Genomic DNA, 25248 nt, shown 5'->3' with positions numbered 1-25248 from the left:
TATTATTTTTGTCAAGACATTGATTCTCATTAGATTCTCATTATTGTAAACTGTTTTTTTTTTACATTAATATACAATTTTAATCAGTCAGCATAAACTGAAGTTTGTACAATATTCATAATCATATTCATAATGAAGCATATGATTTAAACTAATATATCATTTTTATTTCACATTTGTTTGCATTACAGTAATGGGAATGGTTCTTGATTTTCATGAAAAGGACACAATGAAACCTTGATGGTCCTAAAACAGGCTTTTCTTTAAGCAAAATATAATTGATAGATTTTTCTTGAAAATGACCATGACATGTTCTTGACATGTTTCCTGAGATGTACACTCAGTACTGAAGGCTGTTTCTGTTAGTCATCAGTGAAGAACGTGTGTGACGTTAGTATCGATTTCTCCTGAAATCTCTGCATTCAGCTCAGACTAATCACAATAATTACACTGTTTACACCCAAGCCCACCGTCCACCCTCACTCTCCTCCCACGCATCCCTCCATCTCTCCCCCTCCTTTCTCCATTTCCTCTGCTCTCATATTCATCTCCACCCTTCTTGTATACCTGCACTGCTTACAGCATGACTCCTTGTTACCACCTCCTCTCTCTGTCCACGTTTTTATCTCTACATGCATCTCCAGACCCCAACACACGTGTACACACAGCAACAAGGGACATTTCCTCTCTGCCTCCGAGGAACTCTTTAAAAAGCCTCACACCTCTACGAAGAGGAAACGAGTGTGGAGCGGATGGAGCAGCTGCTACTGGGATGACCGTATCAAATCAGTCCAGGAACTTCCTAGATGCTGAGCCTAAGCAAAGCACTCACAACCTCTGATAAAAAATATAAAATCCTGTTAATCTCATTGGGTAAAACTGCTTTTTTTTTTTAAGCTCACCAAGGCTACATTTTTTAAATAACAAATGCAGTAAACTTTAAGATAACTGTTTTCTATTGTAATATATTTTAAAATGTAATTTATTCCTGTGATCAAAGCTGAATTTTCAGCATCATTACTCCAGTCTTCAGTGTCACATGATCCTTCAGAAATCATTCTAATATGCCGATTTGATGCTCAAGAAACATTTCTGATTATTATCAATGTTGAAAACAGTTGTGCTGCTTCATATTTTTGTGGAAACCTTGATACTGTTGAATGGTAGTGTACATACAGTTCATAAACAGAACGTGCTGATACTGTATAAAGTCAAAATTTCTATTTTTGGTCTAAATAAATGTACAAATAAAACAGTTGTTTTAAATCATATAAGTTTATTTAGGAATTACAACATTATAATGTATATTATGAAAAATGGATATTTATTTTGAGATCTGTTACATTACATTTAACAGTGTTATTAAATTATTAGTGTTTTATCAGTCATAGTTGCAGAAAGGAAGAGTAGTTGAGGCAGGATATATATGCAGCAGTCACTTTATTAAACAATAAACCCAAAACAAAAAACAGGTAGGAGCACGGGAGAATACTGGGACGCAGGAGAATATCAACCAACTAAAAATAAATGAAAACGGACCAAGAATGGCTCAAACTAAAGGCTATAAATACACAGAGTAACTAAAGGACTAAACACGGAACAGGTGAATGAAATCAATCAAGCAATGAGTTCCTATGACAACAAATGACAAAATTCTAGAAAACATAGAAACAAAAAGGAAACACATGAAAACTACAAACTAGAAGTGGCCGTGTCTGAAATCGCACTCAAATAGGGCACTATTTGAGGGGACAGCCATTTGTAGTGGTGTCCGAAACCATAGTGGACGGTCTCGAGTGCACTCATTCAATCCCACAATGCACAGCAATAACGAGTGTACAACTGATGTACACACAATGGCTAGAGAATACCCAAAATGCACTGTGAGAGTCGCACGCCGAATGAATTCCCGCGTCTTGCCAGAAGATGGTGACCACAGCTCAATCATCCATCCATCCGTTTTCCAAACCGCTGGTCCAATGTGGGTACAGAGTAATATCATATAAACTCCTTTTTAAGTGATTATTAAATTGTTTAATTAGGGGTTTATACATGATAGTTTACATGACAGAGTTCAAGATAAATCTTTTCATCACTACTGGAGCTGCCAGTTTGATACATTTCAAATGATTATTAAACAGCAAACACAAGCTTTGCGAAAGCGGCAGCCCTTCCCACACACTCAGTGTCTGAATTCACTCACTCGTTTTCATTCACTCCTTCAAGTCAACTATAGAAAATAGTAAATGAGGGTACAGAGGACGCTTTCAAACACAGCTCATGAAAACGAAACCAAAATCAATCTGAATGTTACATTAGTAAGATTAACTTTAAGTAAGAGTTAGATGATGGCAAAGATAATCTCAATAAAAAAATAGGATAAATGAGCAACACAATTCAATTTTCTAATATTGACCAATACTGATAAATGAAAGAATCGCTAATATCAACCGATTCTTTAAACATGCTGTAGGCTGTGTAAAGTTGCCGTTTAACCGTAAACATTGAGTCTTATTCCGAGCATATTAAATCATTTATGAGCTATGTTTCGTTTGGAGCTTTGATTTGGTGGAGCCACCTTACAGTCAAAACACGTCCCTGTCGTATAAAAAAGCCTCCTTACTGCTGCTGTGGTATTACGCTTGGCACCGCCCCTCACCCTTAACGTCCCATTGCACGTGGGAACATGTTCCTCTGGGCTCTCCGCAGAACACAGAGGCACAGAACAGGGGTCTGCTGTTACTGCACAGACATATGGAGGGAGGGGAAGAAAGGATAATGGATAAATAGAGGAATAGAGGGATGAAAGGCTGCTGCAGGAGTCGTGCGTAAGATTTGGTCTTGCAGATGGAATTCTGAGTTTGTTCTGGCTGCAGGCCGGCCGGTCTGAGGGAGGTGGAGTGGATTGGCATTTTGTTAAATGAGGGAAAAATGAAAAGCGGAAAGTGTGGATTGGATAAGGAGAAAGAAAGTCAGAGCGAGCGATGGAGGGAGAGAAAGAAGGTTACATACAGGAAGAAACAAAAGAGTGCTGGCGAGGAGAGGAGGAAAAAGATTAGCGAGAGGAAAGAGAGAAGTATTTTGGATTCAAAAGGAACGATCAGGCTTGTGCGGCAACAAAAATTTACCATGGTGACCACCAAAATAGCATAGTTGCTGCACTTATTAGTGGTTATATCTCATACTTGGGGATCTGAACAAACCCCTAATCCTTTGGCGTGTAGCTCGTCCAGCACTATTTGTGCTAAGGACATGAGTGATGCCTAAATTCTCATTTTGGAGAGATGTGATATTACTTCTCTCAGCAGATAGACTTAATTTTTTTTGTTGTTGGACACTGAAACAGCTGAAAAAATCCCAAAGACACACATATATCTATCCTTGAGCTTTTTTGATGAGGTCTGTAAGTAATCATCAAGAAAATCCTAACCACTACACTTACAGTAGTAACATGATAAAAAAAAACATTTAGAACACCTTAGTAGTGACAGCATAGCAACGCCCTGGCAACCACCCATTGGCAGTTTTGTGTGCTGCACATTTTACGGAGAACAGCTTCCAGAGAGTACAATGCAGGCTATGCACAAAAGCTTCTCCTGAAATGGAGCAGTTCCAACTTTATCGGGACAATTTGTGGATCACAAAGTGTCTTATTATTTGTAGTTGCGTTTTCTATTAACAGATTCAATTATAAGTTGTATGTTGTTGCTACGATGTAAACAAAGGTCAGAGCTGTTTGCCTCTGCTCGCCTGCTAGCCAACATTAGTGTTGATATAGTGTTTACTGTAGCTTTTGTAAGTCTGTTCGCTGCCCGTTAGGAAAATTAACCACGGTTTTGTGATCGATTACTGTTTGTATTAACATCGTTTTCCGACAAGTGTCACGATTAAATGGAGGATTACATCGTATCTAAAATGTATAAGGAAATTACAAAAAAAAACATTCCACTCTGAAACGTCCTGTGAAATCCATGATTGCAAAGTCAATGTTGTTAACATTCTTAAAGGAGAACTCCGGTCAATTTTAACATTTGAGCTCATTTTTTAGTAAATTTGGAGTGCTGTCAATACAGAGAACAACGACAAAAATCGGTGTTGCCTACACCGTGTTATCCTGTTTTTAACCCTTAATCGCTGTTAAAAAAGGACAACATTTAAGCTGTTTGGGGTCATTTTGACCCCAAACTTTTAAAGAGCAATTGCATAAGGAAATATACATTTTTTATATGGAAAACTATATATCATTTTTTTTATTTACTTCTCAACTATACATTTATGCTGTGTTTTTGTGGAAATTTTGAAGTTTTTTACCTATTTACTGCACAATTACATAACTAGGCCATAAATTGGCTCATGAAAAATGATTTTTTAAAGAAAAAATCACTTAAATGATGATCTTAATTAAATCTAAATAGTTTTTGGACATTGCTCTATGTGTTAGAGATAGAATACTGACATCTGCTAGTTTGTGGAAAAATTTTAGAAATTATAATTAAAGAAAGAAAGTGCAATGACCACATATATCCAATAGAGGGCCATAGAGACTCATTCATTTTCACTTTATTGTTTGTGATGCTTCAACTTCTCCTCACAACTTTGATATATATATTTTGTGAATATTTATTTAAACATTTTGAAATACATAAAAAAATCTGTATTTTTGTCAGAGTTAGAATTTGTTGTTGTTTTCTGATATATTTTGAATTATCTGCTTTTGCAAATTATTATACATACATTTGCAGAACCATTACAAGTCACCACTATGACATGACTGTGGTGTGTGTGTGTGTGTGTGTGTGTGTGTGTGTGTGTGTGTGTGTGTGTGTGTGTGTGTGTGTGTGTGTGAACAAGCTTGTTCCATGTTGCATATGTGACATTTTTCAGATTTATGCCAGTTTAGTTGATTTTATTTGCCAATTTCTATAAAAATGCTCTCTGTTGCAGTGACATAGATGTGTGTGTTTGTGTGTGTGTGTGTGTATGAGATAGAAAGTTCGTTCCACTTTGGGTTTATGCTCTAGGACCAGACCTTGATTTAAATGTAATTTTTTTTTAGATTTATGCCAGTTTTGTTTATTTTATTTGCCAATTTCTATAAAAATGCACTCTGTTGCAGGGACATACACGTGTGTGTTTGTGTGTGTTTGTGTGTGTGTGTGTGTGTGTGTGTATGAGATAGAAAGTTTGTTCCACTTTGGGTTTATGCTCTAGGACCAGACCTTGATTTAAATGTAATTTTTTTTTTAGATTTATGCCAGTTTTATTTATTTTATTTGCCAATTTCTATAAAAATGCTCTCTGTTGCAGTGACATACATGTGTGTTTGTGTGTGTTTGTGTGTGTTTGTGTGTGTGTGTGTATGAGATAGAAAGTTCGTTCCACTTTGGGTTTATGCGCTAGGACCAGACCTTGATTTAAATGTAAATTTTTTTAGATTTATGCCAGTTTTGTTTATTTTATTTACCAATTTCTGTAAAAATGCTCTCTGTTGCAAACACATACATTTGTGTGTTTGTTTATGTGTTTGTGTGTGTCTGTGTGTGTGTGTGTATGAGATAGAAAGTTCGTTCTACTTTTTATTTATGCTCTAGGACCAGACCTTGGTTTATATGTATAAATTTTCAGATTTATAATGGATTTAATTTTATTTTTTTGACAAACAAAATAAAAAAAAGTCATTTTTTTCATTTTCCCATTCATTTTCAATGTGGGGTCATTTTGACCCCAAACAGCTTAAACGGTAAATTTTTTTTTACACACCTTTAGAACAACCAAATCAAGCCCAGTTTTTTTGTGCATGTTTAGATAGGTTATTTAGGAAAAGTCCCAGAGTTTCATGCCTCTGATATGAAGGTAACATTTTTAAAAAATGAAAGAAAAGTCCAGTGGGGTCATAATGACCCCAAACAGCGATTAAGGGTTAAAATGTGCACCCTGTTGACTTCAATGGGGCAAGTTTTAAACCTGCTTTTAGCCTCTTAACATCCTTGATGTGTCATTACAAGTGCACAGCCATGTGAGTGATTCCTTCTGAGTGAACACGAGTGAATCTGACTGCAGTAGATGTGAAAGATATAAAAATGATGTTATTTCAGCCAGCGCACATACCTGTATTTACATCCTGTTTTCGGTCGAAGTCCATAGTAATCGATTGTCGAGTTCACACGCATAGGTTTAGTTACCTATGATCACGCGCGTGAACTCGACAATCGATTACTGTGGACTTCGACCGAAAACAGGAAGAAAATACAGGTATGTGCGCTGGCTGAAATAACATCATTTTTATTCATATCTTTCACATCTACTGCAGTCAGATTCACCCGTGTTCACTCTGAAGGAATCACTCACATTAGCTGTGCACTTGTAATGACACATCAAGGATGTTAAGAGGCTAAAAGCAGGTTTAGTAATTGCCCCATTGAAGTCAACAGGGTGCAAATTTTAAAAAGAGGATAACACGGTGTAGGCAACACCGATTTTTGTCGTTGTTGTCTGTATTGACAGCACTCCAAATGTATAAAAAAATTAGCTCAATGTTAAAATTGACCGGAGTTCTCCTTTAAGTCTGAATCGAGCATGAATTGGTTTAAAATTGACGCCATCCTTAATATTTACACCTGAGCCAATGAAACTCATAGTTATGGTAAGGGACGGGACATTTCCCGAACATGCGCTGCCAATCATAAAACACTGTGCCAGCTAACCAATCACAGCACATTTCGTATTTTGGAAGGAGGGGTTTCATCGAAACGGGAAATAAACGACACATTTGAGACAGACTGGGGAGAGAGGAGCTGTAATAATATAAAATATGTGAAAAATAATGTGTTTATGTGCAATCAAGCATAAAAGCATATTCTAGTACTCCCCAAAAACAAAATCAAGACTTTGTAAAAGGACATAATAGGACCCCTTTAAAAAAAATAGGTGAATTGTAATAGGTAGTGTATTTAGGTGAATTACCTTTTTGTAAAGGAAGACCCAAATACAGTTACAGAGAAAGGGTGAACGAGTAGTGTATGAAAACATGAACAGGATGGATGAGGAAATGTTTATGGAATGACTGACACGCAGAGGAAAAAAAGGAATAGATGGATGGAAGCAGGGGGAAGTTACCAGAGGAAGCGGGAAAATGTTCCCAGGGAATTAAAAGGAAAATGAAAAAGCTATAGGGGCTTTGAAGAAGAAACATCTGCTCTTAGCGACAGGCTTTAAGAGAGTGTGAGGGTCAGTAATTGCTGATGTCTTTAACACAGTCGCAGTGATATCTTTTACACCTGGTAAAAATAGTCACACTGTGTTTCACCTAACACTTCTCTTCCCTCACAGCATTACAGGCAGGTTGTGCAGTTCTCTGTGTGTGGGGAGAGACGCAGAGACATTTCTTGTCTTTGCATACCGTGGGGAAGATGTCTTTTTCCACCGGAGTGAAATATTATCCTTGAATTCTGTCCGCACTGCGTTTTGAGACATAATCGTTGACTTTCTTCAAATGTGACGGCAGCTTTTTTAGCCAAGAAAAGAGGAAAATTGATATCATAATGGGATCCCACCTAGCAACACACAAAAACACTGATGAGAACAAACACTGGCTATTGGCATAATAGTTGCACTGCACAGAATTACACTGGAGATCTCGGATCAAATAATGAGTCGAGAAAGAAATGTTAAAAATCTCTGCTGATAAATCAGATTCATTCATCAAACTGGAAATAGAACAGTAAAACAGTTTACAGTGTTACTAAATGTATCATGGTTTTCATAAAAATATTAAGCAGCACAACTGTTTTCAACATTGATATTAGAATGATTTCTGAAGGATCATGTGAAGACTGGAAGCTGGAAAATTCAGCTTTTTAAAGTTCTTCTAAATTATAATAATATGTCACAATGTTCCTGTTTTTACTGTATTTTTGATCAAATAAATGTCTTATTGAGCAAAAAACGTTTGAAAAATTGTACAGACCCTAAACTTTTGAACAGTTGTGTATTTATCACATGACCTCATCATGTTGCTTGTGTAGTTCAGTGATGTCTGGTTATCATCCTGAAATAAAAAATAATTTTTAACCAAATTTTGTGTAAAATTATATTTTGGCAGTCTGATCGAGTAATACTGTAATCTAAGAAGCAGAAAATCTTGATCTATTCATCAAACTGGAAATAGAAGGTTAAGTTACAGTACTTTCATTGCACTGTATAGGATAGTGTCACGTACACTGATTGTGTATTATTGTACGCTGCATATTTTGCCAAAAATAGTTTGTAATCCAGGTGTTCAATTCAAAATGAAAAACGACAAGCTGTAAATATGTGTAGTAGAGAGCATCACACTACTAATCACTCGCTCTGTACATCTATACAAGAGAGTGTTTGATTGGATCAAATTAAGGACACGCCCACGAGTCCAGGATGAGTCATCAGGATTTTTGGTCCAATTTTGGTCAATTTTAAATCTGCTAACTTTTGGGCTATGCTAGCACATGTATGACTCCAGTCCAAACTGACATGCTAGAAGCCACAAAACTCCCATTTTGATTTCATCTGGTTTTAAGGAAACACAGACGCATCTCCTGCATGTATTTTCGGAGACACAAACACCCAAACGAACAAGTCCTCCAGTGCCTCATAAGTTATGTTTCATTGTCTTGTTGAACAAAAACATACAATCTTTTAATAACTCTCTAACTCACTCCCTAGACTCACACACACACATATAGTCGTAGGTCAAGGCCTAGTGTAGTGTCTGTGCACTTCAGAGTGACTTCTCCATGCCTCAGCCCTTTTCCTGTGGCCAAACAAACAGGGCAGGATTGGGCAGGGAATCGGATGTGCGGGGAGGGGGAGCGCTTCGTGTTACATAAGCGTGAATGTCAGCACACACACACACACACACACACACACACACGTTTTCCCGCCTGCCACACTAATGATGCCTCCGCCCCCTTTACCCCACAAGGCAAAACATGTAGACATGTAAACATGGTGTGTGTCTATGTTTGGGTGTGTAAGAGACTTGTCATGTACATACTGTGCCACAATTTATGTTGTTGTGTCCTGTTATTTTGTACGAGATCATCCGAGAGGAATGTGCGTACTGTGTTTGGTTACTGCCCATCACCCACAATCCCTTGCATCTCACTTTTTCTCCAGTCTCAGTGTTATCAGCAGATAGTTTGCTTATCTGTTGCTTTGGGGAAGCATTTCCTTCTTCCCATCTCAACCGATCCCTCTTCACCACTCCCTTCCCCTCGTCTCAGGACAAACGGATGGAGAGGGGAAAGACGACGGGGTTATGAGTGAATGTATCCGTGTTGGACGGTGGAGGCGATGCAGAATTTGGGTTTGAGTCATGTTCCTTTTCTCTGTTTCAGATCAACACAGCCTGCATCCCTGCGCAGCCCTCCGAACTGGTAAGACTTTCTTTCTGTTTTTCTTTGTTTTCTTCCTTTTATCTCATCATTTATCATCTTTGTTCTTTTTTCTTCCATTTATACCACTCGCTGGCTCACTCATTATTTACTTCCTTGTTCATTTACTCGTTCATTTATTCCTTTTTCATTCACACTGTCATTTGGTCACTTGTCAAAAATGACTTTTCTGTTATCCTTTCCTGTTTTAAAAGCATGTAAAACAGTAATATTGTGCATTATTATCACAATATGAAATATTGTGAATTGCTGAATAAAAGTATGAATTTCTTTAACAAGCATCTTACTGACCCCAACATTGAATTGTAGTGTATTAATGTGCTAATCATGAATTAGCTGAATTAAAGTGTCTTATGACTTTGGTGGTGTCTCAAAACCTTTTGAGCTGCCTACCTAGAGCAGCATTTTCTAACATGTTGCCTATGATGGCCAAGACTACTGTTTAGAAATGCTGAGACCATATTTTTGTGATTGATGTCCTAAAACTCAGGGTAACTTTAACTTTCATTAAAGCAACACTAAGGAACATTTTTTACCTTAAAATAATGTTTCCAAAATCGTATCAGTGGTTCATCAAGTCGTGACAGGGTGAAAGGCACTTCTGGATTCGCTTTGCGCCCCTATATCTGCTATAACCACACTATACAAGTTTGCCAAACCGGGTCGCGTTTCTGTAGTTCGAATGAGACATAAGAAAACTACAAATTTGACTAGCTTTACGTCAAGCGTTACAATAGTCATTATTTAGTTTTTCTTCGTTTCTGATGTCGCAATACATCATACTTTCATGAAATTAAATGTACATGAACATACTCTACCTTGTCTGTGGACATCGTTCATTCCAAAGCCGGTGCTGGATAAACAGTGTGCGTGTGACAGTCGGCTGCGGGCGGCGAAATTATTTACGACAGCGGTAATGGACAATTCCGCTTCCAACCTGTAGGGCGACCGCAGAGGCAAAGTTCCTTAGTGTTGCTTTAATGTGTAAATATTTAGGTTGCTAGTCTGTTTGATTCTTTTCATTTAGTTAAGTATGTTGATGTAATCAAGGGTGTCCTGTACTTTTTTGAGGGGTCACCGGTTGCACTCCTGGTTCAGATAATACATAAATATTGCAATATGCTTCTGGAAGTAATGAATGAAAGATATGGGACATTTTTGTGGTGTTCCCCTGTTCATATATCTGTGTTCTCATCTGCTGCAGCGAAGGGGAACGTCCTCCTCTAGACACATTCAGCATCTGGTAAGAACTTTTTCATTATTTTTTCATTATCTCTCTCACAACTGACACATGGCTCTTCCTCTAGAATAGATCAGGGATTCACAAGCTTTTTGGTCAACCCCTTTGACCATTTAAGAGCTAAATCAAGATGATAACCAAAAATGTCACCACGATATATTTTATTTTATAATTTTGTATTTTTGTATTTTTTTGTTTGTTTGCTGTGACGTCAGAAGCCATTGAGTCAATATTTAATTGTCTGCATTAGACTCCACTGTCTCAAGAATAAGTGATCCTCTTCTTCATTTTCTTTTGCTGTTGGGCCTCAGACAGTGCTTCAGTTCTTAGTGGCATTTGCCATTTTACATATCGCACATATGGATCTCCTTAAAAGTAGAAAAGATATTTAGGAGAAATATGGTTTAAATAAACAGAAAATACAGTCTTTTGTACCAAGAGTTGACACAGTCACCTAGACAGAACAGTTTATTGAATTTATTGTTACCAAACACAAGGATATAATCTAATTTTGTCCTTTTTACAGGGCTCGACCAAGTCTCTGACCTACAGTAAACAGAGAAACACTCTCCCGAGGTATGTTTGGCTGTAAAGAATCAAAGCTTTTAAAGCATCAAATCTCAAACCATGAAGTTCATTGATCGCTGCAGGATCGGTGGAGAATGCTTAAGTTCTGAGACTTTATTTCCTCTGTTAATCTCTACTTATCTCAGATAAGTTACCTCATCTCAGCAGGGTTTTATTCCCTTCGGATCTGATGTGAAAAGTTAAAAATCTCTTTTGGCTGCAGTGTGGTGAGGAGCAGACAGCTAATGTGTGTCAGGGTGCGTGGTTAGACAGCTCAGCTGTGTCCAATCAAACCCAACTCTCAGAACAAACTCCAGTCATCCAATAAAATAACATTTACTGGACTTCGCATCATTCTTGATGATGATTTCAGTGGTTTTGGATGGATGGATGGATGGATGGATGGATGGACGGACAGAGATGATGGATGGATGGATGGATGCATGGATGGACAGAGATGATGGATGGATGGATGGATGCATGGATGGACAGAGATGATGGATGGATGGATTGACAGAGATGATGGATGGATGGATGGATGGACAGAGATGATGGATGGATGGATGCATGGATGGATGGACAGAGATGATGGATGGATGGATGGATGCATGGATGGACAGAGATGATGGATGGATGGATCCATGGATGGACAGAGATGATGGATGGATGGATGGATGGATGGATGGATGGATGATGGATGGATGGATGGATGGATGGATAGATGATGGATGGATGGATGGATGGATGGATGGATGGACAGAGAGGATGGATGGATAGATGGATGGATGGATGGACAGAGATGATGGATGGATGGATGGATGGACAGAGATGATGGATGGATGGATGGATGGATGGATGGATAGATGATGGATGGATGGATGGATGGATGGATGGATGGACAGAGATGATGGATGAATGGATGGATGGACGGACAGATAGATGATGATGGATGGATGAATGGATGGATGGATGGACAGAGATGATGGATGGATGGATGGATGGATGGATGGATGGATGGACGGACAGATAGATGATGATGGATGGATGGATGGATGAATGGATGGATGGATGGACAGAGATGATGGATGGATGGATGGATGGATGCATGGATGGACAGAGATGATGGATGGATGGATGGATGGATGGATGGATGGACGGACAGATAGATGATGATGGATGGATGGATGGATGGACGGACTGACAGACAGACAGACAGACAGACAGACAGACAGACAGACAGACATTATATCGTATCATATATCATGTCATATCATATCATATAATCATGCATCCTCTTTTCTTAAAAAGTTTCCAGCCATCCCTTGTAATCCCTGGTAATTTTAGTTTCTAGTTGTCCAAACTAGTCTAGATGGTTAATTGTTTGGGCTGAAAGCTGGTAGACAGGGTTTACACTTGGTAGACCATCTTGCTCAATCCGAGAGGTATTAGTAGGTCATCTTGGACCAGCAACAAGTTTTGTGGCTTTTAGTTCATGTCTATTAGCTTTTCAAGTCATTTCACGGGATCTTTAAGCTGGCGTGATCAGGTTTTCCCTTCTCTCTCTCAGGAGCTTCAGTGTGGATCGGGTGATGGACAGAGTGATGGAGAGGCATTATGATTTCGACCTCACGTACATCACGGAGAGGATCATCTCTGTGTTTTTCCCTCCTCTGCTGGAAGAACAGCGGTACCGCCTCAACCTCAGGGAGGTGGCAGCCATGCTCAAGTCCAAACACCAGGACAAGTTTCTGGTACGCCACTCAGTGTGTATTTATTGTATGTCTGCATCTGAAGGAAGCTTGTGTTAAAGGCCTTTTCATTGTTCCGGTCCATTTTTATCCAACAGTTATTCAATCTGTCTGAGCGAAGGCATGACATCACCCGTTTAAACCCGAAGGTAAGGCTCAGCTTTTATGTGTTTCTATCACTAGTTGCTTTGCGGTTGAATTTTTAAAGACCCAATTAGGCGATTACACCAGCCAAGATTAAAAAGCCTCTCTCTCTCTCCCTCAGGTTCATGACTTCGGCTGGCCAGATATGCACGCTCCTCCACTGGATAAGATCTGTGCCATGTGCAAAGCAATGGAGAACTGGCTGAACTCCGACCCCCATCATGTGGTCGTTCTGCACTGTAAGGTCAGAGGTCATAGTAGTCATTGGACAGTTCATGTCAGGGTCACAGACACTGAGAGAATACTAAAGGGTGTTGACATGACCCTTAAGGACCACCCAGCAGAGAGTCGCCACAGATGATAACATGAAGCCAGACCTCAGAGGATGTCTGGTTTGACAAGCTTTTAGTTTGTGTGAGATGAGGAAGCATGTCAAATTTTGGAAATTCATGTTGAATTTTTAAAATTAATTCAAATTGTTTGGCTTTTCAATAGTGGTCTCATACTTTTATACCCAACTGTACAAGAGAGTTCAAAACCTGATTCTCTGTTTGCCTTCTTTATTTGGAACAGATTGTAAGTGTTAATCCTATCTGTAGCAGTTGTATTGATTAGTATTGATTGTTTTTCAGGGCAACAAAGGAAAGACAGGTGTTATCATTGCTGCTTACATGCATTACAGCAAGATATCAGCAGGGTAAGTTCATCCGTTCTACATTAGATCAGTGGTTCTTAACCAGGGGACTGGAGCCCTCTAGGGGGCCTGAGCAAACTTCCAATAAAATAATGCTATTTATTTATTTGTTATATATTAAAATAATCTAACTGAATTAAAGGCCTGGTTATACTGGTTGAAAGTCTCTTCACATCCTGATAAGTAAAATTGTCCAAATGTATTTATATGTACAGTATATTCAGTAGTTAACATTTGCGTATTGTTAAAAATTCATGTATAACTTTGATGAAAGGTTTTGATCCACTTCAAATGTTAACTACTGTATATATGTGACCCTGGATCACAAAACCAGTCACAAGTAGCACGGGAATATTTGTGTCAATAGCCAACAAAATATTGTATGGGTCAAAATGATCTATTTTTCTTTTATACCAAAAATCATTAGGATATTAAGTAAAGATCATTTTCCATGAAGATATTTTGTAAATTTCCTAGCGTAAATATATATAAAACATTTATTTTTGTGAGGGAATGCAGCACAATGACGAACATAAATGGACAACTTTAAAGGCGATTTTCTCAATGTTTCGATTTTTTTGCACCCTCAGATTCCAGATTTTCAAATAGTTGTGTATCTCGGCCAAATATTCCTATCCTAACAAACCATACATCAATGGAAAGCTTATTTATTCAAAAAATTTACCCATGTGATCCAGCAAAACCAGACGAAGTGCGTCTGTCGGTGCTGAGTGAATTGGCCTTTAGTCCAGATCAAACAGCTTAAATTTTAAATCATAAACTTAAGTTTTGTTGTTGTTGTTGTCTTTAAAACCAGCATGTGTCGTTGGTGTGCTTTTTCTCTAATGTCTTCAACTGCATGTATGTACACAGGGCAGATCAGGCCCTCAGCACATTGGCAATGAGGAAGTTTTGTGAAGATAAAGTGTCGTCCTCTCTCCAACCCTCTCAGAACAGGTACATCGTTCCTGATTTTTAATCTTTGTTGATTCTTTATTGACTATTGCTGTTCACATACTTGTTTTTTCATTGTTAACGTTGATGTCTCTCTCTGCAGGTATATCTATTACTTTGGAGGGCTGCTCTCAGGGGCCATCAAAATGAACAGCAGTCCTCTCTTCCTCCATCAGGTCCTCATTCCTACCATCCCCGGCTTCCAGGAAGATGGAGGTGAGTGAATGTTTTCCTGACATTATTCCCTGACATTCATATATAAGCCCTCGATGAGGTCATGTGTGTCTGTGAGGCTGTATTCATTTGTTAAGCAAAACCTCCTTCACATTCACACACACATTTCAAGTTTGTTTTAATCTTTCGCAGTGGAGGAGAGACACTCAGAGGGAGTCTGCCAAATCCTCCTTCATATCTCGCTTTTTCCTCACTCTCTTGACAGGTTTCTTTCCTTTCCTGAAGATCTATCAGTCCATGCAGCTCGTCTACACTTCTGGCATATAGTGAGTGCGGATCTATTGGAGACGTTCACATAATTTAAAGCATGATTAGAGGTGTTTGCTTGGACAAATATTACAATTACTGCTGTTTATTACTCTTGGGGCTTGGTCAAATCATTAATCATAAGTATTACAATTTGGCACGTAGAATGATGCCTCACATTTTGTAGTTTCTTTAAAAAAGGTTTGCTGCAACTTTTTTAAGCAATCACACTTAAGGTTTTCACCTGGTGGGGAAAAAATCCCATAGACATTCATTATAGGAGGGCCTGAACCACCCACAATGCCCTAGCAACAACCTAACACCCTATCAACCACCCACAATGCCCTATCAACACCTTATCAACTGCATGAAAACAATTTAAAACCACTCAGAACACCTTAGCAACTGTATAGCAACACCCTATACAAGCAACCATCTAACAACCACCCAGAATGCCCTAGCAACCTTCCAGATCACCATAACAACCACCCAGAAAGCCATAGCAACAGCCACCATCCAGTATACCCTAACAACACCTTAGCAACCTCCCAGAACACCCTAACAACCACCCAGAAAGCCCTATCAACACCTTAGTGACCATCCAGATTACCCTAACAACACCTTAGCAACCACCCAGAATGCCCTAGAAACCTCCCAGAAAACCATAGCAACCATCCACAATGCCCTAGCAACACCTTATCAACTGCATGCAAACTATTTAAACAATTTACCCTAGCAACTACCCAGAATTCCCTAACAACATCCTAAAACTCCCGAGCTACCACACAGAATGCCCTAGCAAACCCCTTGCAAACACACTCAACACACTAGCACTGCATGAAAACAAATTAAAATAACTTCAAACACCTTAGCAACTGCCTAGCAACACTATGACAACAGCCTAAAATCACATATGGTGTTAAGGGTGTTAATACTTTGTGAGTAGACTTTTTACTTTAGCCAGTAAGTAACCACATAGCAACCTCCCAGTACACCCTAGCAACCATCTAGAATGATATACTAAAACCTTGTCAATCATCCACTATGCTGTAGCAACACCCTAACAACCACCCAGACTACCCTAGCAGCAACCTAACAACATCCCAAAACACCGTAGCAGCAACCTAGTAACCTTTTATGCATCTGCATAGCAACACCATGGCAACACCCTAAAATCATGAAGGATAGTTTTTAACCCTTCACATCTTCTTCAGGAAATGAAAATCTAGTTTAAAGAGTATATATGTGTTTGTGTTGTGTAGTGATCTGCAGGGCTCTGGGAGCAGACGGCTGATTGTTACTATTGAGCCTGCACTGCTGCTGAAAGGAGACATCATGGTATGTGCTTCTGTTTTTATCTGACCCTGATATATTACAACTGTCAAAACCGTAGATCCATCCATCACTTTAATCTCCCTCTCTTGCTCTCTGTCATTTTTGTGGTCTCTCTACCTGACTGTCCTGTAGGTGAAGTGTTATCACAGACGGGTTCAGTCTGCTGAGAGGGATTCTGTGTTTCGACTGCAGTTTCACACATGCACCATTCATGGAGCTCAGCTCTGGTTCGGCAAAGGGGAACTGGATGAAGCTTGTTCAGGTACGTTCTTAGTGGGACAAGCCAAGAGTCAGATGCCAAACTCATATATCATCACAATAAAACCAGAGCCGTCTGTCCAACTCTGACCGCCTTGAGCTGAAATGGCCTTGGGATATCAGCTGAGCTTGGTTTTTTATGATGTGCTTTTTTATTTCGGTGGTCTGTGTTCTTTTAGCTGTGCTGTAAATTATTGCCCTCATTCCCATTGGGTAACACCTGCGCACCACAGCTGTGTAATTGAGATGAGATACAGATTTTTACGTGATAATAGATTCTCTGTGGGTTTTACATATGAGCATGGGAGGCAACTTCAATTGCTCGTAAAACTCTGGGAAAATTCCTGGATATGAATCGTTGTTATAATCAAAAACATTAATGCAGTGTGTAGTTTGGAGAGGATATTATATATTGATATGAATTTACAAATCCCATTATTAATGATAAATATGATTAGCTGGAAAGGGTCTTCTGTCTCCTAATGATGAACACTCTCAATTCCCAATGTTTCCTGTAGATGACAAATTTCCCTCTGATGCCACAGTGGAGTTTGTATTTTCATCTGGGCCTGAAAAAATCAAAGGTAACTTAAAACCTTAATCAAACTGCAGATTAAGGTCTTACAAACTGTTTAATTGCCATTTAAGGGACCATGAAATTGTTTGACAAACAATTTTCTTGTCTGAGCTGACGCACAGTATTTCCAACTGAAACACCATGTAATGTGGTCTTAATGCAGACGTGTGTGTGTGTGTGTGTGTGTGTGTGTGTGTGATTCAGGGAGAGTGACCCAGAGGAATGATCCAGCTGTCAGCGTGGACTATAACACAAATGATCCGGTGGTGCGCTGGGACTCGTATGAGAACTTCAATCAGAGATATCAGGACAGTCTAGAGGGTACAACTATTCATTCTTACAACTACGCACTGGTGTTTATTCAGCCCTTCTGTAGATAGTATATAGGGCTTAGAAATAAAAGTGGTTGATACTATGTAGACATACAGTACTCTTACATTTAGCCAGAGCATTATTTGAAACTAAGCTTAAAAAATGGGTAATTAAAAAATTGTCATGGTTTTGACATCACAGCCATAAGCACATCAACAAATGGTCATGTTTACACATGTAGAGGTGTTTTTAATTATAAGTTAGCCAATCATAACCAGCATTAGGGTAAAAGCATACAAGTGTTGCACATTCTGTAAAAAGAACATTTTGAAAGTAATGTGTAACATGCTACATTTTGAGTTTTCAAGTTAATAATTGTTACTTTTTCAAATGAATAATGTATAATTTTCTCTGTTTAATCTATTTACACCCAAATTGGGGAAAAAATGTAATGTTGCAATATATGTAACATATCATTTTAAAGGGTTCTTATGCTAAGAGTTCTTATATTACTTGTTTATCATTTTGTTTATGGGGTCTACTAGAATACATTTACATCAGGGATAGGCAACTTCGGTCTTGAAGTGCTCTTGGATTTTGTGTATGCTTTAGGTGGGAATTCTTGTGACGTGTCATTCCCAGAAGAAAACTGAAGACTACTATCGATGCGTTCAGGAAGTTCAGAAACAGTGCTTACTGATATAGAGAATAACTGCCTTCGAGTGGATTTGTGCTTTGTATCTTTGCAGAGCTTACACTCTAAAGAAGTCTAGTGTCATCAAAACATTAGAATGATTCCTGAAGGATCATGTGACGTGAAAATTCAGTTTTGCCATCACAGGAATAAATTACTTTTTAAAATATATTTCAATAGAAAACAGTTATTTTAAATTCAAATCCTATTTCACAATAGTACTGTTTTTTTTTTTTACTGTATTTTGATCAAATAAATCTAGCCTTGGTGAACATTAAAAACATAAAAAAAATCTTCCCAACCTCAAACTTTTGAATAGTAGAGTACGTGCCATGGACTTAAAGGTACATTTAATTCTAAAGTTCAGAGAGAGGAGGGAAATGAAGGCATGAAACTAAATGATGTTTTGCTGCAATGAACCTTGATTAATAATACCAGTGGGCTTCAGGGAAATATAAAAGTGTTCTTTCATAAATCCTTTCAGATATTGCACACACACGTGGACCTGTAGATGGTAGCCTGTACGCACAGGTTAAAAAGCGTCGTGCTGCAGGCTCCACCTCCCTGCTGTCCACCAATGGGAGCCCTGCAAGGAGCTCTGAGGAAAGGCCAAGTCAGCTTCTGTCTGTCAGCACTGATTCTGGACACTCATCTGTCCCACCTGACCGGCTCGATGAACCAACTCGACAGGCCCCGCCTACTCAGCAAGAGAGGGAGGATCTTGAGCGCCTACTGGGTGGGATTGAAGGCGATGGAGGGAGGGATCGTGACCGAGAGACAGCCATTTTGGATGACGGTGATTCCTTGCCTCCTGAAAGGACTGGGTCACTGAGGTTAGGTCGTTCATGCTCATGCCGGGTGGGCTACCGATCCCAGCGCTGTGCCGAGCCTGGATGCGATGGACTCCACCACCTATCAAATGGTTATTGCCTTGATCGTCCCACCACCACTAATGGACAAACAGGGGCTCCTTCTTCAGGTATGCCATCTGTCATAGGGCTTTGCCAACACCACAGTGCCCTTCCTCACCAAACCCTGCCGCCTCCTGACCTGCTCTGGGACCGCCAACAAGGTCCACAGCACTACCTTCATCGCACTTGCACAGAGGGACCATCACGCCACCTGTGTCCATATCCGTCCCAGGAGGTCAGCACCCATCCTCATAGTCTGTCTCCCCGACTGCTCTGCAGGGCGGATGAGTACATTCCATACCCCCATCATCACCACAACCATCCACATCACCCCAAACCTAGCGGTCCCTATCACGATGTCATGATGGTAGATGGCATAGTGACGCCCGTCTGCCCCTGTCGGGACTGCTGTCTACGCCGAGATGATTTCCACACTCTCCGTTTAGACAGAGAGGAGGCAATACACTGGGAGAGGGAGGCAGAGCTTCTCCGGGACACAGGGTTAAGACGGGGCAGAGAGGCTGATATGCAAAGAGGGACGGATATATGGGATCGGGAGGCAGGGCTAAGGAGGGGACGAGAAATGACTCTCCACTGGGACAGAGACCGAGAAGCAGAACTACAGTGGGAGAGAGAACGAGAGGCAGAATACTGGCACAGAAGGGCCACCGTAACCCCATACGGGCCTCACGGTCATGAATTACCAGCATTTAACTTCGATCCCCTCCCTGCAGGCCATCCCGCATACCCCGAACCCTCCCGTTCACACTCTCATGCCCATCTTGATCTCAAATACAGCAGCAGCTCCAGTGGGTACCAGACACCGCACCAGACGTGCCCGTGCTCCCCTTACCAGCCGTCACCCTCAGAGAGCCGTGGATATGCCTCGGGTTATCAGTCTGAGTCCACGTCTCCTCTTCCGCCTCCCTCCGCCTCCTGCCCTGGCCCAGTGCACCATGGCAGCGGACCTACAGAGAACCAGACAGACCCCCATCCTCAGCAGTACCCCTCTAACACAAATACAGGTGAGAAATGACTTGACAGCTACAATTATTTTATTTTTATTTCCTTGTATTGGACTATCTTTGAACTTTGAAGCTTTTGCAAACATGTTTTGGGTCATCTTATAAAATTAAAGAAATGTGTATAACCTTCCTCTGCATGCAATTTCATCTTTGCATGATAAAATTTGTTTTTCGGTCTTAATGTATGCCATCCCTATCAGATTGTCCTGGCACAGACAGCATAGGCTGGCGTAGTCACATTACCCATGGTTCCCTGCGGCAGATACATCGAGATCCACATGCTCCATATTCAACACCGTCTGATATTTCAGGATCTCCAACACCAGTCCACACAAGCAGCCCTTTGCGAACGCAGGAGAGGTAACAAGCTCCTGCATTTATCACTAGACTGGGGTTGCTGTTGGAGCAGGGTTGGAACTTTGGTCTACCATTGCAGTAGATGAATATGTTATCTTCTGACTTTAATACCGTGTTAATTTCCTCTTCCTTTTTTAGTCCTATCCTGAGTGTCCGTGAGTATGACTCAAGAGAGGTCAGCAGTGAAAGCAGTTTGGTCCACTCCCACAACAGGCCGCACCCACCTTCCCTACAGTGCAACAGTGTCAGTCCAGGGTCTCGTCAAACTCTACTGTCTTCCAATCAAGAGATTGCTGAGATACACCCTTTTCCTCCCACACCCACCACTGCCCAACAACCCTCCACCCATTCCCCGCCTACAACACCACCCACCCCACAAATCTCAGCAGAAAACCCTGCCCCCTTAACATCTCCATCAGAATCCACCCAACCCCAGACAAACTGCTTGCCTGCTGCTGCTACAGTGCCACCCACAGGGGAAATGGTACCACAATCAACTGAGACTTTTAAACCAGCACATTCACCACGTCCCTCCTCTCCCATCCCAACCGAGTCCATCCAAGCTCACTTGCATAGCAATGGAGTATCACCATCTCCAGAACCAGATGTCCCTAAACCTGCTTCTTCTGCCCCTGCGTCCCCTCATCCACCCACTAGCGACCACGAGAGTTCTCCCTCCCCTGAACCCCCAGTACCTGGATTTGCCACGCTGGGCAGGAAGCTGATGTTGGGCTCTGAAACCTCCCTTCCTGCAGGGCACAGTATAGACGGCAGCCCCAACTCCACTCCTACCTTCCCCATCTCTCCAGCCTGTTGCACCCCATCTCCTCCACCAGGCTCCTACTCAGGGTGCCCAGCCACCTCTGTCCCACAGCCTCCTCTCCCTGAGAAACGCCGCCCATCCGGGCAGCCAGGCTCACCCAATGGGAGGCCTGGAACGCTGAGGGGGTCCATGAGTCATCACGCCTCTGGGCAGCACCACGTTACATTCTCACCTTCAGTAGGAGAGCTGACCATGAATGCTGGTCAGGGAGAAGTTGGCATGGAGGGTGAGATGGGCAGCCGTGTCAGTGTAAAATTCGTGCAGGACAGCTCTCGGTTTTGGTATAAACCTGGCATCTCCAGAGAGCAAGGTGAGACAACCACTTTGGTTCTCGATTCATAGAGTTAAAGGGAAGTTTACTGGAAAATAATGGCTTGAGATTTCTTTAGGTTGAGTTGCCCTTGTGGGCTTATGAACTGGTTCATTTTAGTGAGTCCAAAACAAAATGAAGCCAGCATTATCTGATTCACTTATAAATGACTTTTATGAACTGTTTTTTTTTAAAGAGAATTCATGATTCATGAACAAATTGACTCTTTCAAGGTTGTCCTTTGAATGAATCAGTCAAAAAGACTCATGAACTCATCTGTTAAATAAATAGTAATACAATTGTATTATTTAGGCCCTGATGTTAATTTTTCAAATTATTATTTTCTTAATGTACCAAATTAGAAGGTTCCCTGTGTAATTTATCGCAATAACTGAGGAAGAATTTCTTTCATATGTAAGCAAAATGGATATAATTACAAAAATATTAAATGTGTCAGTAAATGTATAACAATACCCAGAATTACTGCTGTTTGCTGCACTTTTCATACCCCTAACTATGAGCTATACTAATAGTGATGTTTACTGTTGTGCTGTAGTGTTTTTACATGTGCAGCAAATTGCAGATTGTTTTTCCATATGCTTGGATCCTTTTTTTAAATAGCGATGTCTCATTAAACTATCCTGTCTCTGTTCAACAGCTATAGCAGCACTGAAGGAAAGAGAGCCAGGGGCCTTCCTCATCCGAGACAGTAACTCTTTCCAGGGGGCCTACGGTCTGGCCCTGAAAGTTGCCAGCCCACCCCCCAACGTCAATAACCATAGCAGCAAAGGTACGCCACATCTGCAGTCATTTCCTCACACAAACATTTATCTTGCTTCAGTGTTGCTCCCAAAGCTCTCTGTCTGCATAGGAAACACACGACTGCACCTGAAGTACTCTAGCAGAGCTAAACATCACAGTAATTCAGAGCTAAAGCTGAAGTGTGTCATTTCTGCGGCATTACCGTGACCAAACGGAATTACAAAAACGATGATTGTCTTCAAAAAAGACCTAAGTTCAAACCCTTGCTTGATAGGGTTGTGTGAATTGAACTGAGAATGCCAAATAAATTGAATTGAGGATGAAACAGGAAGTAGAAGTGCAATTCGAAGAATTAAAGGGGAACTTGGCAACTCTAGCCATTTCTTCGCTGATTTTCACGTTTGTTGTCGCATGTTTTCTCTGAGAGCTCCCCCTACAGCCGTGGGCCGTATATTTCACAACACTGTCGTTAAAAAACCCTTGCGGCACCCTCCTCCCACTTTCTACCGCTGCTCATGTGCATTTGTTATTATCGGAGCCGGCCAACTTTATCGTGTGGAGCTATGTCTACCGAGGTGGGTAATACATCATACACAGTATCATATGGCGTATGTGTTTATGTCGAATTGCTGTAAAGCAGTTTGTGTTTCTCGCTCGTTCTTGCTTGTCACGAGACTTCCTATTTACAACTTACCGGGACGTTAGTCCCCATGTTGCAAGGTTGGTTTTCCGCCTGGGAACACTAGGGTGAGCGGGGAAAGTCACCATTCTCATCAGAACAGGTTATTTAACCATCCAAATGATTTCTAAATGGTTTTATTAAATTGAAATAGTTGCCAAGTTCCCCTTTAAAATGAATTCAATGAAATGAATGTGACTAATTGAATTATCTTGACAAAGCCTTTTTCTGAAAGCTTTGAAAAAGTTTAAAACTGCAGTTTGAATGTTTATAGGCCATACAGACAGAGGGAATGATAGATTTGATTGATTTGTGCTTCGTTGCAATAATTAACACCAGACCAAGCGCAAACGAGAACACTGTGCACTGTTTATTTTGGTAGTCTTCAACTAAATATTTAATTGAGACAGCATTGGGAACTGCTTTGGGAATGCTTTGTATGATTTCCACCTTTAAACAGTGATGTATGTGGATCTAAATATCCATTAATCAAAATGTCGATGCAAGATTTTGAAAAGTTGTTATAGTTTGGTGTACAACCAATATTAGCATCATAGTTTGCATTTAAGTTGTAATGTCCTGTCTGTTAGCAGGAGGAGACCCTCTGGAACAGCTGGTTCGACACTTCCTGATTGAGACAGGGCCTCGGGGAGTGAAGATCAAGGGCTGTCAGAACGAGCCCTACTTTGGTGAGCAGTTCAAGAATCCTCTCATTCGCCAGACACACTGATTAAGCTTAGTCCTGGTTTAAATCAGAGCTTAAAGGGATAGTTCACCCAGAAATGATCATTCTGTCATCATTCATGTCGTTTCAAAACTGTATGACTTTCTTCATGAAGATGTTAGACCTGATCTGGAAGGCCAATAGACAAATGTGGAGTTAATAGAACAGCTAGGCTGAATAAAGTTGAAAGTTGAGCTCAGGTTAGTGTGAAAATGACTTTCCTGTGATATCTGAGTGCAGGATCAGTTCGCTCCATGCATGCAAGGTATTCAGAAAGCAATACTGTTAAATCTCCACGATATCTCTGTCATGTACTTTAGCAGAACGCTGAATTTACCAAATAGTTCATAACGCTGCTTCATAAAGAGTGAACGCACAGTCGTGAGGTTTAGAAGTTGAGATAAAGCTCACGTCCTTGTATTAGAAAGCTAGGAAGTTCTTTTATGCCTGCGATTAGTTGCTGACTGGCTTCATTTTGTTGCTTTTGCAATCTGGCACATCAGTTTTTAAGGTAAATAATGTTGAAGTATTGAGGTGCTCTGTGTGTGTTTTGTCATCGGTAGGGAGTCTTTCAGCACTGGTGTATCAGCATTCCATTACGCCTATCTCTCTGCCCTGTGCCCTCCGCATCCCAGAGAAAGGTAAACACTACAGCACACATCAACACGCCACGCTGAGATATCACTATGATGAAAGCACAGCCACAACATGCACTCAATGTGAAGTGAGAGTTTGTGAAGAGTTGTAATGCATGAAACTATGGAAGCTTGTTTCCGCCACAAAATAAAACATTTTAAAAGATAATTGCGACTTTTTATCTCACAATTGCGAGTTTACATCTCGCAATTCTGACTTTATTTCTCACAATTGCGAGATATAAAGTCAGAATTGCGTGAAATAAAGTTGCAACTGCGTGTTATAAAGTCAGAATTGCGAGATATAAAGTCAGAATTGCGTGAAATAAAGTCGCAATTGCGTGTTATAAAGTCAGAATTGCGAGATATAAAGTCAGAATTCCCACTTTTTTTCTCGCAATTGCGACTTTATATCACGCAATTCTGATTTTAAAACACGCAATTGCGACTTTACTTCACGCAATTCTGACTTTATATCTCGCAATTCTGACTTTATATCTTGCAATTCTGACTTTATATCACGCAATTCTGACTTTATAACACGCAATTGCGACTTTATATCATGCAATTCTGACTTTATTTCTCAGA

The 25248-nt window shown here is 40.4% G+C and overlaps 1 protein-coding gene across 8 annotated transcripts in view; it reads left to right on the top strand.

Moving 5' to 3' along the window:
- The window catches only part of tns2a (tensin 2a), a 59245-nt gene that overhangs the window by 28438 nt on the left and 5559 nt on the right, over positions 1-25248 (top strand). For 5 of the 8 annotated variants that reach the window (XM_081387597.1, XM_081387599.1, XM_081387601.1 and 2 more), the window contains exons 4-23: positions 9375-9413; positions 10636-10674; positions 11198-11247; positions 12806-12989; positions 13085-13135; positions 13252-13374; positions 13763-13827; positions 14698-14781; positions 14882-14994; positions 15218-15278; positions 16521-16596; positions 16726-16855; positions 17370-17435; positions 17633-17749; positions 18919-20370; positions 20571-20730; positions 20866-21860; positions 22519-22650; positions 23892-23990; positions 24589-24666. In XM_081387597.1, coding sequence (XP_081243723.1) covers positions 9375-9413; positions 10636-10674; positions 11198-11247; positions 12806-12989; positions 13085-13135; positions 13252-13374; positions 13763-13827; positions 14698-14781; positions 14882-14994; positions 15218-15278; positions 16521-16596; positions 16726-16855; positions 17370-17435; positions 17633-17749; positions 18919-20370; positions 20571-20730; positions 20866-21860; positions 22519-22650; positions 23892-23990; positions 24589-24666 — 4114 coding nt within the window. Of the gene's footprint in view, positions 1-9374; positions 9414-10635; positions 10675-11197; positions 11248-12805; positions 12990-13084; positions 13136-13251; positions 13375-13762; positions 13828-14697; positions 14782-14881; positions 14995-15217; positions 15279-16520; positions 16597-16725; positions 16856-17369; positions 17436-17632; positions 17750-18918; positions 20371-20570; positions 20731-20865; positions 21861-22518; positions 22651-23891; positions 23991-24588; positions 24667-25248 lie in introns of those variants that run through there. The other 3 variants (XM_081387598.1, XM_081387600.1, XM_081387604.1) reach the window with 2 other exon arrangements.

The sequence above is a fragment of the Scardinius erythrophthalmus genome (genome assembly GCF_964197995.2).
Source record: "Scardinius erythrophthalmus genome assembly, chromosome: 15".
NCBI lineage: Eukaryota > Metazoa > Chordata > Actinopteri > Cypriniformes > Leuciscidae > Scardinius > Scardinius erythrophthalmus.
This window is presented reverse-complemented; position numbering and strand designations above follow the sequence as displayed.